The sequence below is a fragment of the Mercenaria mercenaria genome, chromosome 15, assembly GCF_021730395.1.
Source record: "Mercenaria mercenaria strain notata chromosome 15, MADL_Memer_1, whole genome shotgun sequence".
NCBI classification, from domain to species: Eukaryota; Metazoa; Mollusca; class Bivalvia; order Venerida; family Veneridae; genus Mercenaria; species Mercenaria mercenaria.
This window is the reverse complement of record NC_069375.1, coordinates 17,054,506-17,073,987: the sequence shown is the minus strand read 5'-3', so window position 1 is coordinate 17,073,987 and position 19,482 is coordinate 17,054,506. Positions and strand designations below refer to the sequence as shown.

General features: G+C 35.9%; 1 protein-coding gene across 2 annotated transcripts in view; it reads right to left on the bottom strand.

Moving 5' to 3' along the window:
• The window catches only part of LOC123545603 (rab GTPase-activating protein 1-like), a 78,563-nt gene that overhangs the window by 8,462 nt on the left and 50,619 nt on the right, over positions 1-19,482 (bottom strand). For both annotated transcript variants that reach the window (XM_045331929.2, XM_053524657.1), the window contains 10 exons: positions 18,700-18,827; positions 15,153-15,272; positions 14,429-14,542; positions 13,969-14,043; positions 9,814-9,939; positions 9,438-9,623; positions 6,326-6,547; positions 3,134-3,244; positions 2,190-2,294; positions 1,534-1,689 (listed from right to left, as the gene is read on the bottom strand). In XM_045331929.2, coding sequence (XP_045187864.1) covers positions 1,534-1,689; positions 2,190-2,294; positions 3,134-3,244; positions 6,326-6,547; positions 9,438-9,623; positions 9,814-9,939; positions 13,969-14,043; positions 14,429-14,542; positions 15,153-15,272; positions 18,700-18,827 — 1,343 coding nt within the window. The remainder of the gene's footprint in view (positions 1-1,533; positions 1,690-2,189; positions 2,295-3,133; positions 3,245-6,325; positions 6,548-9,437; positions 9,624-9,813; positions 9,940-13,968; positions 14,044-14,428; positions 14,543-15,152; positions 15,273-18,699; positions 18,828-19,482) is intronic.

Sequence of the window (19,482 nt, the reverse complement as noted above, 5' to 3'; positions counted from 1 at the left end):
GTACTTACTGAAATAAATCCATTTTTATTACTATCAGGGGAGGTAATCAGATATAAAATAACTCAGGAACCTATGATTGGATCTGATTTGTCATGGAATCCAAGATTTATTGTTGTTGAAGATATTTTGGAAGTTTGTATCAAATAAAACCATAAATGAAGTCTCTATATGGCTACAAAAGCCAAAATAGCCAATTTTGGACCTTTAAGGGGCCATAACTCTGGAACCCATGATGGAATCTGGCCAGTTGAAAAAAAGAATCGAGATCTTGTGGTGATACAAGTTGTGTGCAAGTTTGGTTAAAATCAAATCATAAATGAAGCTGCTATTGTGCAGACAAGGTCAAAATAGCTTATTTTGGCCCTTTCAGGGGTCATAACTCTGGAACCAACTATGGGAACTGGCCAGTTCAAGAAAGGAACTGAGATCTTATGGTGACACAAGTTTTGTGCAAGTCTGATTAAATTCAAATTATAAATGAAGCTGCTATTGTGCAGACAAGGTCAAAATAGCTAATTCTGGCCCTTTCAGGGGCCATCACTCTGGAACCCATACTGGAATCTCACCAGTTCAAGAAAGGAACCGAGATCTTAAGGTGATACAAGTTGTGTGCAAGTTTGGTTAAAATAAAATCATAAATGAAGCTGCTATTGTGCAGACAAGGTCAAAATAGCTAATTCTGGACCTTTCAGGGGCCATAACACTGGAACCCATAAAGGAATCTGGCCAGTTCAAGAAAGGAACCAAGATCTTATGGTGATACAAGTTGTGTGCCAGTTTGGTAAAAATCAAATCATAAATAAAGCTGCTATTGTGCAGACAAGGTCAAAATAGCTAATTTTGGCCCTTTCACGGGCCATAACTCTGGAACCCATAACGGGATCTGGCCAGTTCAAGACAGGAACCATGATCTTATGGTCATACAAGTTGTGTGCAAGTTTGGTTAAAATAAAATCATAAAAGAAACCACTATCGTGCAGACAAGAAATTGTTGACGGACGGACTGACGACGGACGACGGGTGATCACAAAAGCTCACCTTGTCACTTTGTGACAGGTGAGCTAAAAACATTGCATCAAAACATTGAATATGTATAAAAGGGACATACTTCATGGAAGTTCTGCAAAAGTAATGCACCATGACATTTGTCATATCATGTCGCTTATAATATGGAGCAACTATTTGGAGTTGGAATCAAATAAGGCCGAAGTTAAAAAACATGACCAAATGCTTTTTGTGTGGGTATGTAGGTAGGGAATTTGAGGACCATCCAAGGAACATATATGCCAAGTTACATCAAAAACCATTCACTAGTTTTGGAGGAGATGTCGTTTAAACCCAATTGTTGATGACTGACAGACGACAGACACAGCATGATCACAATAGCTCACCATGAGCACTTTATTCTCAGGTGAGTTTTAACGAGAAAGTGCTTCAAAACTTTAATCAAAGTGTGGAAGTGGAAAAACGCAGACGGCTGGGCGAGTAGGATAGCTCTCCATATTCTACATATAGTCGAGCTAAATATCATACCCTTATTGCTTCCAATTCTTTCTTTGCAGCTGTTTGTTGTTTCTCAAGCCGCTCACTCAGTTGTGAACAAATCTGTTTGTAATCGGCTATAATAGCTGTATTTCTGCTATTGTCTGCCTCCAATCTCTCAAGCTCTCTTCTACACATCTCTTTCACCTGATAATAAGAATTTGATAACACATAAGCTTAACATATTAAAAACTTAAGAGAGTCGACTTCCTGGAAACACCAGTATTGGTTTTTTATTAAGTGTTGTTGTGACTCCCGGGGGCTCAAACCCCAAACCCCAATGTTGACTGGCCAACACCTTATCCACAAGACTACTGGTCCCCTTTTTTCATTCACTTCATATATCTATATATTTGTATATTTCAGCAATCAGTGTCAGGATTAAGCATATTTTTAGCAAATTATGAAAACATCTTCAGAAAGCCAGAATGCTCGAAAAGCAAAACATCATAATTACTCAGCAGCTACTATTCCTCAGATGCTGTTCACTTCCGTCCTAACAATCACATATAAGCTATCGAACATACTAATTTGATCTCTCATTTGTTTTTTTTAAATGGCTGAGAAAATCTTAACACCGTATACAATTTACTGCAAGGTAACTAAATATAAAACTAGCAAGTAAACAAATGTGAACTATTTTAAACCTGTTGTGATTCTAGTTCCAATCTCTGCTTCTCTTCCTCTGTCTCTGCTAAACGTTTCTTTGTCTGCATCAGCTCCTTTGTTAAAGCTTCACTGGTGTCCTGACACTAAAATAACAGTAATATTCTACTTTTAAAAGTTCATTTCTAAATGATACAAATAAACATGATCTTAGAGAACAGCAAATGTGTATTTCTGCTTGCCTGTCATTTAAGCACATCTCAAGTATTGTAGCAATGAAACAAATAAGCTCAGTAATCTGCCCTAAAATTGTGCTTCTGTGGTGTAGTCGAAAGAAGTCCATAGTAAAGAGATCCTACTTTTTCCAATTTTTGCACAATTTCATCTATAATGAGTGCTTTACTGACACTTTTTCACTGCTAGAAATCATTCTGCATGAAATTAGATATTTTTCATGTTTATACTCCAACAACGGTAAGTTATGTAGATTGAAACTGAAAGTAGGAGTTTATTGTGTAGACAAGAGCAAACATGAATCATTTTTAGAAAGGACATGAATAAGTGACCGTTAACCATTTTTAAGAGCTTTCTTCAGAATACATCACAACTAGTCTTTATACTCTTAAATCAAGTGTATATGATGTCAGATGGTGTTTCCAATGCAAAATGATATTGTTATAAAATTTCATTCTTTTTTTTTTATTTCTGACCGTGTTTTGGATATTTTTTCCATGACTGTCATTTGTTACATAAAAGGAAGAAGAATTTGAATTAGTGACCTTTACCATGAACTCAAAAGATCTGGGAAATGTTATTTTCTCAAGTTACAATTCTATAGTTTTTGGGTCAGCTTATACACTACTCACACTGCGGTATAGAGTTTATCTTTTATATCACTCGAATTGTAATACTGAGGTCAGCTTACATCACCTGAACTGTATTTAAAGCTTAGTATTGTACAGTTTTTAGTTTATAAACTACTCACAAGATCCAGTCTTTTTGTGAGGTTGAGTTTACTCTCGACCAGTTCGTGAGCCATATCATCATTTTCTTGTTCCAGACGGATATTTGCCTCCATCAATCTCTTGTTCTCACGCTGCAATTACAGACAAATTTGTGTTATCATGAAATCATTAATATTCCTGAAGGAAAAGTTTTCTTTGATGTTGTGGCTGTGTCAATCCAGTAAGTCTAATACCAACAAATTAATGAAAATCCATTTAAATATTTTCATCTGTGAAAATTTATATGTTTCTCCCTGTAACAGCTGTTGCAGCCAATACAACAAAATTCCATTCCCATAAACTGAATGATTTTATATTCCATAAACACAGATTGTATGACAGAATCAACTCGTTGTTTCTCTGTTTTGAAGATAATTAACCTTGTATAAGAAAAAAATTTTAACACACAGTATCAGGGATTATGAAATGTTCCAAGACAGATTTACCACGAATACGAACAGAGAAATCAAATAAAAGAATACCGGTATGTAACATGATCTCAGACAATTGCCTCAGGTCAGTGGCATCATCTGCCTTTACATCTCAAGACAGATTTTCTCGAGTCCCATTTTACTCTGAGTCAAATGTCCTCGATGCATATTTAATCTCACTGTCAGTTCAATATTTTATAAAGATGAATTCATCTTGTGTTTTTTTGATGAATCCTATTAAGTTATGTCACAAAATAGTTTTTCTAATAAACTATACATCTTTTTTTTTTTTTTTTTTAATAAAACAGTCATATTGTATAGCTGTAAAATGTATTTCTTAAACTGATATACAGTAGAAACTTGGTATCTTAAATTCCAAGGAATCGAGCATTTTACTTTGAGAAAATGGAAATTCAACATAAACTGGTATTTTGTGCATGTATTTTCGGGATGGGACTTGAAAATGTCTTCGATATAGCCAGAATTTTGAGATAAGTGAGTTCAAATATCAAGATTTAACCGTATTTTAGTAAGTACCCAAAACAAGAGATCACAGAGTGAACTTGGCGCCCACCAATGTGCCATTTTTGAGTGTTCCAAATTTCAAGACTTATTGACTAGCTCAAGGTCAAATTTCATTTCCGTACACAACACTGTGCATGTGGTCCATGCATGTGGTCCAAATTTGAAAGCTGTAGCTTGAGAAATGTGAAAGCAGGTCACTAGATCAATTTCAAGGACAAAGTTCTTTGTACACAAAACTATGCATGTGCATCAAGTTTGAAGGCTGTAGTTTGAGAAATTTGAAAGTAGGTCACTAGGTCAATCTTAAGGTCAAAGTTTATTTCGGTCCACAAAACTATGCAAGTTGTCAAAATTTGAAGGCTGTAGCTTGAGAAATGTGCAAGTAGGTCACTAGGTCAAAATCAAGGTCAAATTTCATTTCAGAACACAAATCTATGCATGTGGTCCAAATTTGAAGCCAGTACCTTCAAAAATGTGAAAGTAGGTCACTAGGTCAATGTCAAGGTCAAAGTTTGTTTCGGTACACAATCCTATGCATGTGGTCTAAATTTGAAGCCAGTAGCTAGAAATGTGAAAGTAGGTCACTAGGTCAATCTTAAGGTCAAAGTTCATTTCGGTACACAAAACTATGCAAGTGGTCCAAATTTGAAGGCTGTATCTTGAGAAATGTGAAAGTAGGTCACTAGGTGAAAATCAAGGTCAAATTCTATTTCGGAACACAGAACTATGCATGTGGTCCAAATTTGAAGCCTGTACCTTCAAAAATGTGAAAGTAGGTCACTAGGTCAATGTCAAGGTCAAAGTTATTTTTGGTGCACAAAACTATGCATGTGGTCCAAATTTGAAGCCTGTAGCTACAGAAATGTGAAAGTAGGTCACCAGGTCAAAATCAAGGTCAACTCATGTCAAGGTTTATCTTGCCACTCAAAACCATACATGTGGTCCAAATTTTAATGTTGTAGGTTACAGACAAGATTTTAAAAACTTTTCCCTATATAAGTCTATATGAACCATGTGACCCCCTGGGGCGGGGCCAAATTTGACACTAGGGGGATAATTTGAACAAACTTGGTAGAGAACCACTAGATGATGCTACATTACAAATATCAAAGCCCTAGACTTTGTGGTTTGGACACGAAGATTTTCAAAGTTTTTCCTTTATAAGTCTTTATAAACCATGTGACCCACGGGGTGGAGCCATATTTGACCCTAGGGGGATAATTTGAATAATCTTAGTAGAAGACCACTAGATGATGTCACATACAAAATATCAAAGCTCTAGGCCCTGTGGTTTTGGACAAGAGGTTTTTCAAAGTTTTTCCCTACATTAAGTCTATATAAACCATGTGACCCCCGGGGCAGGGCCATATTAGACCCCAGGGAAATAATTTGAATCATCTTGGTAGAGTACCACTAGATGATGCTTCATACCAAATATCAAAGCCCTAGGCCCTTTTGTTTTGAACAAGAAGATTTTTAAAGTTTTTCCTATATAAATCTATGTAAATTATAGAAATAAACAAAGGGCCATAACTCACTCAAAAATTGTTGAACCAGTCTGATTTTCAGGGGGACACAACTAGGTACCAATACATCATTCTGACAAAGTTTGGTCAAAATCCCCCTGGTAGTTTCTGAGGAGATGCGATAACGAGAAATTGTTAACGGACGGATGGACGGATGGAAGGACGACGGACCACGGACGTAGAGTGATTTAAATAGCCCACCATCTGTTGATGGTGGGCTAATGATGTGCTACAAAATAACATTAACTTAAGACTTTAACTTTGTGCTGAGGTATCATAACCTTGCAAAATTAGTTTAAATTACGTTTTTCATAATTTTTCCCTGAGTTTACTTTTGAGGTCAAATGAATATCTGAAATTTCAAAATGTGTTTGGTCTTTACAGGAATAAAAATGTATATTCTATTTCAATAAAAGATACTATGATATGAATATAAGAAATACGCCCAAGTCACTGGCAAAAATGCATTTTTAACATTAATTCTGCACCTAACTGTACCTTTCAAAGCACAAAGCCTATTTAAATAAGACAAGATCATAAAAATGAGTTTAAATACAAGTCTCAAAACTTTAACATCTGACTGGTTGATTCCGAGTTCAAACATGAAATACACCAAAGGCAAGAGTTTACTTTGAGACTGAAACTCAATTTTACAACCTCAGAAGTACAGTACATGTATATTTCCCCTCACCTCGAGCCTTTCTACTGGGTCCTCCTTCTGTAACTCCTCCTCCTTCATGGCAAGATATTCCTTCTCGTACTTCTTCAGTTTGCGAGCATTCACCTTACAACTGACAGCCATCTGCATCAGCTCACTCGTTGCTTCCTCTGTACGGAATCTCTTAGGTAGTTGAACACGGAAATATTTGAGAACACCCTCAAAATCTAGGGCCAGTAAATCCTTTCTTGAAATCTAAGTAAATAGTCAATTTAAAAAATAATGAAGAAACCATGGAATCTTGGTATTCACAAGTTACCTAAACTTAGCAGTATAATGTATTTTGCTAAACTTTATTTTATACATAGGAAATCAATACAACATGCTACAAGTAGTGATGTACACCTGAATTGTTAGCAGTTATTCATCTAACGAGCCTACAGCCATATTTCTGTGAACAGCTGTTACTTTCATTAAGTCTCCCCATATGTTGGGAGATATATTGATTTTGTCTTGGCTGTCTAAAATATGTCACAAAAGTTTGTCCTAACTACTTCTTTGAAACTACTCAGATTATTCAGCTCCAGTGCTGGATTCATACAGTGTCTTCTCTACGATTTTTGATGGAGTTATGGCCACTTGTGTTTAATAAAATAAACTGACTATAAAGGGCTCAGGCTTTTTCCTTGGAGTTAGATGCAAAGCCAGTGTTACACGACTGGTCCAATTTTTAATCTGTTAAAATACTGTCTTATGTCATTTCCACTTTGATTTTCTGTGAATATCTGGCTCATCAGAGTTACTAGTATAAATATATTCATCATGCATGCTGTCCTTGATGTAATTAACTGAGCTAATATGTATTCTAAGAAAGAAATTCTAATCACTTCATGGAAATGCAGGGAGACAACTGCAGTGACAACTTTTATTCTACATGCCTCCCTGCTTCCACTCCAATGCTTGGTTTTGAACATCTTCTATAAAATCCTGGCTATACCTATGAACTTGAGGGATTTTTCACTGATTCTGCTGACTACTTGGTGGTGATAGTGATTTCCCACTCTATAATTTCCCAGAAACAATTTTGTCCCAAACATTACATTGCAGAATTTTTTTTTATCTCAGGAAACATCTTTTGTGATATGACTTGACATTTCCAATTCCATTTGTGGAGACATGTGTTTTTTTTTTCTAAAACCAACACAAACATATTACAACAAGAGCCATGTTAGACATGGCTAATCCCCCCACAGGGCATATTATAATTGAAGGCTAAAGTTCCTGGCAAGTTAGTGTCTGAAAGTATTAATTTTGGGGAAAGCTTTGAAGAACCGTTTAGCTGTGGTCCGCATCAAGGGTTTTAAAGATGTGGAAGAAAGAATAAGTCAGTGGTGAGGTGGTTTACTACTAAATTTTATTAATTTTCATGAACAGTATAGCTATGATGTTTTTCTATATGGCTACTGTAAAAAGAAGGAATGGAAAGCTAACAGGGAACAAGAGTGCCAGAATGTCACAATATATGCCCGTCACAGCAAATTTCTTTACTCTAGCAGCTGTATTTGCAAATGGAATTTTAATTTTGTGGTTGTTTAGTAATCATTGTAGGTCTTTTGTTTTTTTAAGTCCATAAAAAAACTCCTTACCAGGTAGAGATACCTTAAAATACACCTAAAACCTAAAATTGGAAAGTAACATCTATGTTGTACCACAGAAAAGTGGTCTTGTTTTTTCCCTATGGTCAATTATAAAAATGTTACAATATAAGTTATTTATAGTAACAACTAAGGGAAGTTAATCTTAAAAAAAAAAAAAAAAAAAAAAATTGTAAGTGCACACAAAAATCTTTACCAGGTAGAGATTGGTCAAAATACACCTCAAAATTGATGCATGTTGTACTAAGAAAAGTGGTATCGATTTTTCCCTACAACTAGTAATGAATAAGTTACAATAAACGCTATTTAAAGTAACAACAAAGGGAAGTAATTCTAAAGAAGGGAACTGCACATGACACTTCGTCTCATGATGGTGTATAATTGTGACAAGTTACATCAAAATCCCTCCATGCATGAAGAAGAAATGCTTCGGACAAAGTCATTCTTATATCTGACCTTTGGCCTCTTAAGTGTGACCTTGACCTTAGACCTACGGACCTGGATCTTGCGCATGACACTCCGTCTCATGGTGGTGAACATTTGTGCAAAGTTATATCAAAATCCCTCTATGCATGAAGAAGAAATGCTCCGGACAAGGTTTTCATTCTTGTATCCTTTGACCTCTAAGTGTGACCTTGACCTTAGACCTAGGGACCTGGTTCTTGCGCATGACACTCCGCCTCGTGGTGGTGAACATTTGTGCCAAGATATATCAAAATCCCTCCATGCATGAAGAAGATATGCTCCGGACAATTTTTTTAAGAAAATATGATAAAGGGGAATAACTAAAAAAATAGGCAAGGTAGAGTTATTGTTCTTGCACACTGCACTTCCTCCTAATGTGTTCTATCAGTGTATGAAGTTTGAAGAAAATCCCTCCAGTACTTTTGGAGTTATGCTCTGGACAAATTTTTTTAAGAAAATAAGATAAAGGGGAATAACTCAAAAAATAGGCAAGGCAGAGTTATTGTTTTTGCACACTGCACTTCCTCCCAATGTGTTCTATCAGTGTATGAAGTTTGAAGAAAATCCCTCCAGTACTTTTGGAGTTATGCTCCAGACAAAGATTGTTGCGGACACACGGACAGACGCACGCACTGATGGAGAGCATTTCTAATATCCCCTTCGCCTTTGGCGGGGGGATAAATAAATTTCCATTTATTCATCTTGAATATTAAAATCTACAAATGAATGTCCCAGTGATGTAGAGTTTAGCACACAGTTCAAATCACACATCAATGGCTTGCTCAAGCAATTCATTATGGTCCCTGGACATTTTCCATAAATTTTCTGTTTTTTGTTCATTCGAAACCCTTGGTTATTTGCTCATCTCTTTGCACTGTTTGGCTTACACCACTAAATACTATATATGCTGAAAATTAAATGTTTTTTTTCCACAGAACAACTGTTTATCACTGTAATTCTTATTCATTTTTAATTCAGCAATCGGTATCTATATCACAACTATTTTAAAATAGTTTAAAGCTTACTTTTAGCAAGGCGAGTGCCACGTTGAAGATGAAGTTACGTCCATCACTGAGGAAGATATCAAGTATATGGAAGACCATGAACAGAGGAAACTTTGCTGTAAATAATGTCAGAAACCACTGTGAGGCGTACATGTGAGCTTCCAAACCCATCTCCATAAAGTGATCAAAAACATCTGCTAACTGGTCCTAGAAAAAACAAAGGTTAAAAAAACACGGGTGCAAAAATGCTCTGTCAGGAAGCTCTGCACAAGTTAATAGAAACTTTTCTGATAGATGACTATGATTTTTGAATTAATATATTATTTCTTTTATGATATATACCCCATTTTGCATTTTTTATTACAACATAATGTTTAACTCAAGTATTAGACCCTACCTGTAAAAGACGTTCCAGCTGGTAGAAGTGTAAATGTAAAACACTAAAATCATTCCTGAAGAAATCACGGAGACCATAGTCAAACATTATCTTCACTAATACACTGAATGCTTGCTCCTCTGGCATCTGTAATACAGTAAGTTATAACGTTAATTTTTAATCAAGTTGATATTAAGTTTTAATACCTTGTGAAGTACCTTTCTTATTTGGGTCAATCTTGAACCTGCTTTATAGAAAGCAAGAGCTGTCTCCATAGGATGACACATGCCCCCGATGGCACTTTGAATGAATATATAGTTATGGCCGATGTTAGAGTTTAGGACCTTTGACCTATGGAACTGGGTCTTGCTTGCGACACGTCGTCTTATTGTGTCACACATTCATGCGTAGATATTTTAAAATCCATGCATGAATGACAAAGATATGGACCGGACACACCTATCAATGCACTATCATGAAAAATGACCTTTAAACGTCAAAGTTATTTGAAAATCCATCCATCGATGACAAAGATATGGACCGGACACGCCCATCAATGCACTATCCTTTAACGTCTAAGTGTGACCTTTACCTTTGAGCTACGGATCTGGGTCTTGCGCGCGACACGTCGTCTTACTGTGGTACAAATTCATGCCAAGTTATTTGAAAATCCCTCCATCGATGACAAAGATATGGACCGGACACGCCCATCAATGCACTATCCTTTAATGTCTAAGTGTGACCTTGACCTTTGAGCTACGGACCTGGGTCTTGCGCGCGACACGTCGTCTTACTGTGGTACACATTCATGCCAAGTTATTTGAAAATCCATCCATCGATGACAAAGATATGGACCGGACACGCCCATCAATGCACTATCCTTTAACATCTAAGTGTGACCTTGACCTTTGAGCTACGGACCTGGGTCTTGCGCGCGACACATCGTCTAACTGTGGTACACATTCATGCCAAGTTATTTGAAAATCCATCCATCGATGACAAGGATATGGACCGGACACGAAAATTGCGGACAGACTGACAGACCGACTGACAGACCGACAGACGGTTCAAAAACTATATGCCTCCCTTCGGGGGGCATAAAAAAACATACCACTGTGTCTAAGGTATTAAATCAGTGTAGAGGTTGATCTCTAATTAGATCATTCTGTGGTCTTTCATTAAATGGGTCAATGGCAAGGTTGCATTCTGAGCTCAATCTTAACGTGTGTGTGTGTGTGCGTGTGTGCGCTTGTGTGTGTGCTGAATGCGTATTTGTTTGTATTTTTTGCAATTTATTCTGTAAAGCACTTTTGAAATTGTACATGTGCATGAAAAGAGTGCTATATAAGTGTGCTATAATATAATATAATTATATACTAGAAATACATTCTGCATGCCCATGGGCAGAATGTTGAGCCCGCCAACACCTTTGGCCTCTAAGTGTGACCTTGACCCTAGACCTAAGTACCTGGTTCTTGCGCATGACACTCTGTCTCATAATGGTGATTTGTTAATGCCAAGTTCAGGGCGTCAAGTGCTTTTGGGAGTCAAAAATATAGGTAGGATCCTGAAATATAGGTATTTGGGGGCCAGAAATATAGGATTACATAGGTTGCTTATAATGAAGAAAACAAGTCAGACAAGTGTTTTATCCTCCTCCACCACCTACCAGCACTCTCTTTTATTAAACATAAAATACAAAGGAACAGAAAAAGTGGCTACTTTTATGATTTTAAACAAATAACATTTTAACATATATATCTTACTTTCATAATAAACTATTAATTCACCAACAGACAAAACTTTACCAATACTGGTACTCAAATCAGTTTAACAGGGAATTAGGCAAACCAAGCCATATTGCTAACAACATATATCATCTGCTATTGGACAATGAAACATAGCTTTGAATGTTTCTCCATCTAAAGCTTATATTAGAATAGGCACATTTTGCTGTCCACAATACTTCAGCAGAAATAACATCATCTTTAGCATATGAATAGCTTAAAATTTGTTTTTGCTTTGAGGTGGAAGCTGGTGATTCACTAATGCTACCATGGACTGTTCTTTCTGAAGTTGGGTTTTCATCAGCTGTTGGAAGTTTAAATTTCAGTTTAGCTTGTGTTGATGAGAAAGCAACTTTACTTAATTTCTTGTGTTGAGTGCCTTTTGCATGTTGAAGAATTTGTCTCAGTCCAGCATTATCACACTTTATGTCAGTTTTGCACAATGTACAGTGACCGTAATAGTCACTCTTCCCCTTGACACACCATAATTTCAATTCATGTCCATTGCCATCTACTTCTGATAGCCACCTATCTCGAAACTGACTCTTATTAGCAGGCATTATGAGGCTTAATTATGAAACATTAAGGCTTGTTTATTCTGAAAACAAAATAAAAACATGTGCATTTCCTATTCACATTTTTATACATGAAAGCTTTAAGAAATGAAAATATTCCAATTGAAAAAAGTACTTCCATTACTTAAAGCTTTCCTAAAGCTGGGCTGGGCAGGGTCGCTACACCTGAAAGGAATACAAATTTCAATGCCTAAAAGGTAACAGCATATTATAAACTCAATTATCATAGAATTACTTCTTTTTTAATGGTTTGAATGACCTTTGTATTCCTTGCTTACCACTAAATTTCCAGATTATAGGTATTTATAGGTATTTTGGCAAAATATAGGATTTTGTAGGTTATTATAGGTAGAAGGCTAAAATATAGGAAAATATAGGTAAATATAGGTAACTTGACGCCCTGCAAGTTACATCAAAATCCCATAATGCATGAAGAAGGAATGCTCTGGACAAACTTCAATTTGACCTTTGACCTCCAACTGTGACCTTGATTTTTGAAATAGGAACATGGGTCTGTGCATGACACTCCTTCTCACTGAGGTTAACATTCATGCCAAATATAAACAAAACTGGTTCATGCATGTCAAGGTTATGGTCCGGACAAAACTGGACGGACAGACACACACACAGATGCACACGCACTGACCCGCCAAAAGTGATGACTATATCGAGCTCACCGCAAGCGGGCTTGACAATAAATGAATCAATGGCAAGGTGACATTCTGAGCTCATGCTTGAATTAGGTCAATGGCAAGGCTGCCTTATGAGCTCATTCTTGAATTTGCCAATTATAGCAAGACTGCATTCTGAGCTCAATTTTGAAATAGCCTACTTGCGAGGCTGCATTCTGAACTTGATCTCGAAATGGGCCAGTGGCAAGGGATAATTCTGGAAACTGTTCTTCAAATTCAATTCCATAATCCTTATAAAGAAGTACAGCTTGGTAAGATATTGTCAGTCTGACTGAACAGCCAACATGCTTCCCACTACACCACCTCTACCCTAATTATGTCTTCCTCAATATCCCTGGTGTATCTGGTCAACACCAGTATCATGTAAAGACAAGAGCACCGCCTTGCGGGTGCTGACGCTCATCTGATTTTTTTTTGTGTAATAGAAATATTGTCCTACCCACGATTTTCTAAGTCTAAAAAGGGCCATCATTCTTGCAAAAAGCAGGATAGAGTTATGTTTCTTGATGTTCAGTGTCCACTTATGATGGTGAACAAGTATTCCAAGTTTTAAAGCAATAGCTTTGATAGTTTAGGAGAAAAGTTGACTTAAACATAATACTCAACCAAGAAAATGATTTTCTAAGTCCAAAAGGGGCCATAATTATTGCAAAAAGCAAGATGGAGTTATGTTTCTTGATGTACAGGGTCTGCTTATGATGGTGAACAAGTATTCCAAGTTTTAAAGCAATAGCTTTGATAGTTTAGGAGAAAAGTTGAGCTAAACATAAAACTTAACCAAGAAATCTGATATTTTCTTAGTACAAAAGGGGCCATAAATCTTGCAAAAAGCAAGATGGAGTTATGTTTCTTGCTATACAGGGCCAGCTTATGATGGTGAACAAGTATTCCAAGTTTCAAAACAATAGCTTTGATAGTTTAGGAGAAAAGCTGACCTAAACATAAAACTTAACCAGGCAACGCCGAGGCAGACGCCGACAACCGCTCAAGTGATGACAATAACTCATCATTTTTTTTTCAAAAAAAATCAGATGAGCTAAAAATGAACCTGCACTATTGTTGATGCTAGACTGTATACCAATCAGAGGTGCTGAAATAAACATTGAGAAATCAACAACTTACATGTAGTAAGAGAGCAGCTGCGAGGAATGACTGACCTTGACAATACTCAATCTCTTCATCATACACGGAATATGCCTGAAATCATACAGAACATATACAGTAAGGAGTATCCCAACTTAAATTTAATTCTTTAAAATGCAATCTAAATTGTAACACATTCTTTATACCTATCCACATTAAAATATTCATAACCATCTTGTGTTTTAAAAGATGTCTAATGCACATTTTCACCAATTTTATTTAAATTAGTTTATTTTCAAATACTAACTGGAAATGTAGGAAAATATAACCAGGACTTAAAATATATATATCCCATGAAGTATTCTTTTATATATTCAAATATAAATTTGAGTCTAATATATCTTAAAATGTTTGACAAAATTAATCTAAATTTACACCTGTAAAAACCTGGAAAAGAGCATTATTAGACATTATCATTAGTATTTCCATGCTGACATACCTTACATATTTTAAACAATGATTCTTGTCCTAGACCACCATTTTCTTTGAAGAATTCATGAGCTGGAAATGTTCTATTTATATCACGTTGTATCACTGCTTCACAGCTAGAATCCTGTAACATACAACATATCCTGTTTACTGTGAAATCATTAATATTCGTGGGGGACTAATTTTCATAGACTTCATGGTTAAGTCAATTCATGAAATTTAATCCTAATGAAGAAGTAAAATTCCCATTCATTTTATGTTCAAAAGTTAAAATCCATGAATTCATATTCCCACAAAATTGCTGTTTTGACCAAAACCACGAAATTTCATGCCCATGAAATTAAACAATTTTACAGTATATCACTTTGTTTTTGAGGTTATAATAATTAAATCATTTTATTAATATTTCGAATGAAACCTGATATTTCTAGGTTTGCCTGTTAACCTGATTAATTCAGCTGAGGAAATCCTATCACGGTTCAAAAGTTATGTTGTGGCCAAGCAATATTGCTTTTTGTCTTTGAGCTCCCCTTGAACTAATACCAAAGAGTCATAAATTTATGGAACAGACACAAAAGAACTATTCTTTGACATCTAGGTATAACCTTGACATTTAATTAAGACGACCGTGACATTTTGCATTTCTCTGCCATTGGTAGTCATATTGATGTTTCTCTGATAATTCTGTAATTCTGAGACTTTATATAAAATGTATAAAGCACATGGACACCTACCTTAGTGATAAGGATTCTGTAGGCTTCTAACAATTCTTGGTTTGTTTCACAGCCTGCCAGCAGTTGCCAAACCTCCCCTCTAAGTGCTTCTGGAACTCCCTTTCTTGCCAACTGGTTTACCTAAACAGAAGTAAAGTGACATGTGTCCATTAATAGACCAATTTCCCTAAAGTTTTCGACTGGCTGCAGTAGAAAATAAATTCTGATTATATTACAACTTTTCATCTTTTTCAAAACAAAATATCAGTATAGCTGGTAGAAGTGTCACTTTAACTATCTAACAGCTCACCAACCAGTCTCTTTTCAGTAACAAGACCCACTTCTAACAGAACGTGAACCTTCTACCTCAAACTATTAAACTTTAGTTAGTGTTGTTTAAAGTGAATTCCTATAGTTTTTTATGTGCATCTTTCTGCGCAGCCGACACTTTCTATGGAAAACTGAAGTGAAGTCAACATTTGTTGAAACATGCGACAGACAATCCTGAGGAACTTGAATGAAATAACATTTCTGGTAAGTTTTATCAGTAATCAATTGCTGATACTGGTTTATGTTGAATTGACAAGTATCATGCCTGACAGGTATCTTGCAATTTTTGTGGTTGTGTTTTTGCATCGCATTTCAGTACCAAGACAGTGTTGTTCATATAATGTAAGACAATTGACTTAGTACTGATAAGACAATATCTCCTTTCAGATTATTTAGTATTCAGTTATAGAAAGAATTAAGAATTTTTAAAACTTTTTTTTAACTTCTAGCAGATATACATGTAATCAATTTGGTCAAGTTCGTGCCATTTTTCGTCCGAACAGGTGTTGTATTCAAGCGGTCTTAACATAAAATTTAGCCTGGTGACCAATACATTTTTAGCCATTTTCATGCTCACAATACAATTACTTACACACAAGAAAAACAGGAAAAAAATCTATGAAACAGTTTTTTTAAAATTTAAAAAAAATATTCTTCGCTATGGGTATTTTTCATTGAAAAAAGTTCACAAAAGTGAATATGAAACAATATTTTTTTTTTTTATTTGTACCCATTTTTGTTAGGATATAGTATTACAAATATGACTATGATATCAATTGGAATATAATAAAATCTGTAAAAAGAATAAACCTTATTGTGCTGTCTTGATGTATATTTTGCTTGGTATTTATAAACAAGAGGGTCATGATGACCCTGGATCGCTCACCTGAGTAATATGAGCTACATGTTTCAAATGTCAAACTGATGATTTTCAGAATTTTTTTGGAAGATTTTCCAATGTACAATCAAGTAACCCCTGGGGCGGGGCCAATTTTACCCCGGGGGTCATGATTTGAACAAAGTTTGTAGAAATCTACTAGGCAATGTTACATATTATCAAATATCTAAGATCTAGGCCTTCTGGTTTATTTTTAGCAAATGTATGAAGATTTCTCTATGTACAATCAAGTAACCCCTGGGCCTGGGTCAATTTGACCCTGGGAGGTCAAGATTTGAGCAAATTTTGTAGAGGTCCACTAAGCAATGCTACATGTCAAATATCTAAGCTCTAGGCCTTCTGGTTTATTTTTAGAATATTTTGAAGATTTTTCTATGTACAATCAAGTAACCCCATGGGGCGGGGTCAATTTGACCCCGGGGTCATGATTTGAACAAACTTTGTAGAAGTCTACTAGGCAATGCTACAAGTCAAATATCTAAGATCTAGGCTTTCTGGTTTATTTTAAGAATTTTTTTTAAAGATTTTCCTATGTAAAATCAAGTGACCCCTGGGGCGGGGTCAATTTTGACCCCAGGAGACATGATCTGAACAAATTTTGTAGAGGTCCACTAGGCAATACTACAAGTCAAATATCTAAGCTCTAGGCCTTCTGGTTTATTTTTAGAAACAAATTTAAGATTTTCCTATGTAAAATCAAGTGACCCCTGGGGCTGAGTCAATTTTGACCCCGGGGGTCATGATGTCAACAAATTTTGTAGAGGTCCATTAGTTATGCTACATGTCAAATATCTAAGCTCTAGGCCTTCTGGTTTATTTTTAGAAAATTTTTGAAGATTTTCCTATGTAAAATCAAGTGACCCCTGGGGCGAGTCAATTTTGACCCCGGGGGTCATGATTTGAACAAATTTTGTAGAGGTCCACTAGGCCATGCTACATGTGAAATATCTTAGCTCTAGGCCTTCTGGTTTATTTTTAGCAAATTTTTGAAGATTTTCCTATGTAAAATCAAGTGACCCCTGGGACGGGTCAATTTTGACCCCAGGGGTCATGATTTGAATAAATTTTGTAGAGGTCCACTAGGCCATGCGACATGTGAAATATCTAAGCTCTAGGCCTTCTGGTTTATATTAGAAATTTTTTGAAGATTTTCCTATGTAAAATCATGTGACCCCTGGGGCTGGGTAATTTTGACCCTGGGGTCATGATTTGAACAATTTTAGTACAGGTCCACTAGGCAATGCTACATGTCAAATATCTAAGCTCTAGGCTTCTGGTTTTTGAGAAGAGGGTTTTTTAAGATTTTCTATGTAAAATCAAGTGACCCCTGGGACGGGTCAATTTTGACCCCAGGGGTCATGATTTGAATAAATTTTGTAGAGGTCCACTAGGCCATGCGACATGTGAAATATCTAGGCTCTAGGCCTTCTGGTTTATATTAGAAATTTTTTGAAGATTTTCCTATGTAAAATCATGTGACCCCTGGGGCTGGGTAATTTTGACCCCGGGGTCATGATTTGAACAATTTTAGTACAGGTCCACTAGGCAATGCTACATGTCAAATATCTAAGCTCTAGGCTTCTGTTTTTTGAGAAGAAGGTTTTTTAAGATTTTCCTATGTAAAATCAAGTGACCCCTGGGGCGGGGTCATGATTTGAACAAATTTGGTAGAGGTCCACTAGGCAATGCTTCACACCAAATATCTAAGCTCTAGGCTTCTGGTTTTTGAGAAGAAGATTTTTAAAGTTTTTCCTTTCGGTTGCCATGGCAACCAGAGTTCTGATTGGAATTCAATTCTTTGAATAATTTTGAAAGGGCGCCACCCAAGGATCATTCCTGTGAAGTTTGGTGTAATTCTGCCCAGTGGTTTTCAAGAAGAAGATTTTTTTACAAATTGTTGACGGACGACGGACATCAAGCGGTCACAATAGCTCACCTTGTCACTTCGTGACAGGTGAGCTAAAAAGCAGAAAATTATGAAAATGTTGAAAAATCGCTGGCAGTTTCAGCAATAGTGGTTGTGTTCAAAACAATTTTTCACAAAAACAAGCCTGGTGAGCCACTGTTTTTATTTGTTCATTGTTTTCAGCACAAATTTCCTACCATAAATGTGAATTTGAAAAAATTCTATGAAAGGAAAAAAACTATAGGAATTCTCTTTAAATCATCTTTTTTACTTGAATACTTTTTAATGGCAAATTCTTACATAGGTGGTTACTTTCCTTCTCATTTCTGACTACGTAGGCTTTGAAAAAAATATTCATATAAATACAAGGCAAGAGTTGAAACAGAAACAACACAGTACTATCAATTTAGCATCATGCAGCTGTTTATATTTACCTGTTTTGGTTTTTGAGACAGATTTTGATGCCATCGTTTCAGGACATCTTTCCAGGCTTCCAGGATATTTTCATCAGTAATTTCCTTACTAACAACTCCTGAACCACTCAGCAGAGGCTCGTCTGTATCTGTAACATACAATTTGTTACTCTATATAAAATCCTGCATACACATCTCTCTTTTCTTTAAATTTTGCAGTGTTTTGAAGTGTTGCAGAACTAATGAAACTGAAACTGAATTAAAAATGGTTTGCTGGTTCATTTCAATTTTTCAACCTTTGAACTTCTCCTCCCACATAATTATAAAGATTTAAGCCAGAAATAGTCTTGTGTAACTGTTTCTTACTAATTAAAGATATTATTCACAATTATTTCTAGCAGACAGATTTTTCTATAACTTTGCATATTTATAGATTGATGTATCACAAGTTAAAATCAATAATAACAAGAGCACCGCCTTGCGGGTGCTGATGCTCTTCTGATTTTTTTTTGTATAATAAAAATATTGTCCTACCCATGATTTTCTAAGTCCAAAAGGGGCCATAAATCTTGCAAAAAGCAGGACGGAGTCAAGTTTCTTGATGTACAGGGTCAGCTCATGATGGTGAACAAGTGTTGCAAGTTTTAAAGCAATAGCTTTGATAGTTTTGGAGAAAAGCTGACCTAAACATAAAACTTAACAAAGAAAACTGATTTTCTAAGTCCAAAAGGGGCAATAATTCTTGCAAAAAGCAGGATGGAGTTATGTTTCTTGATGTACAGGGTCAGCTTATGATGGTGAACA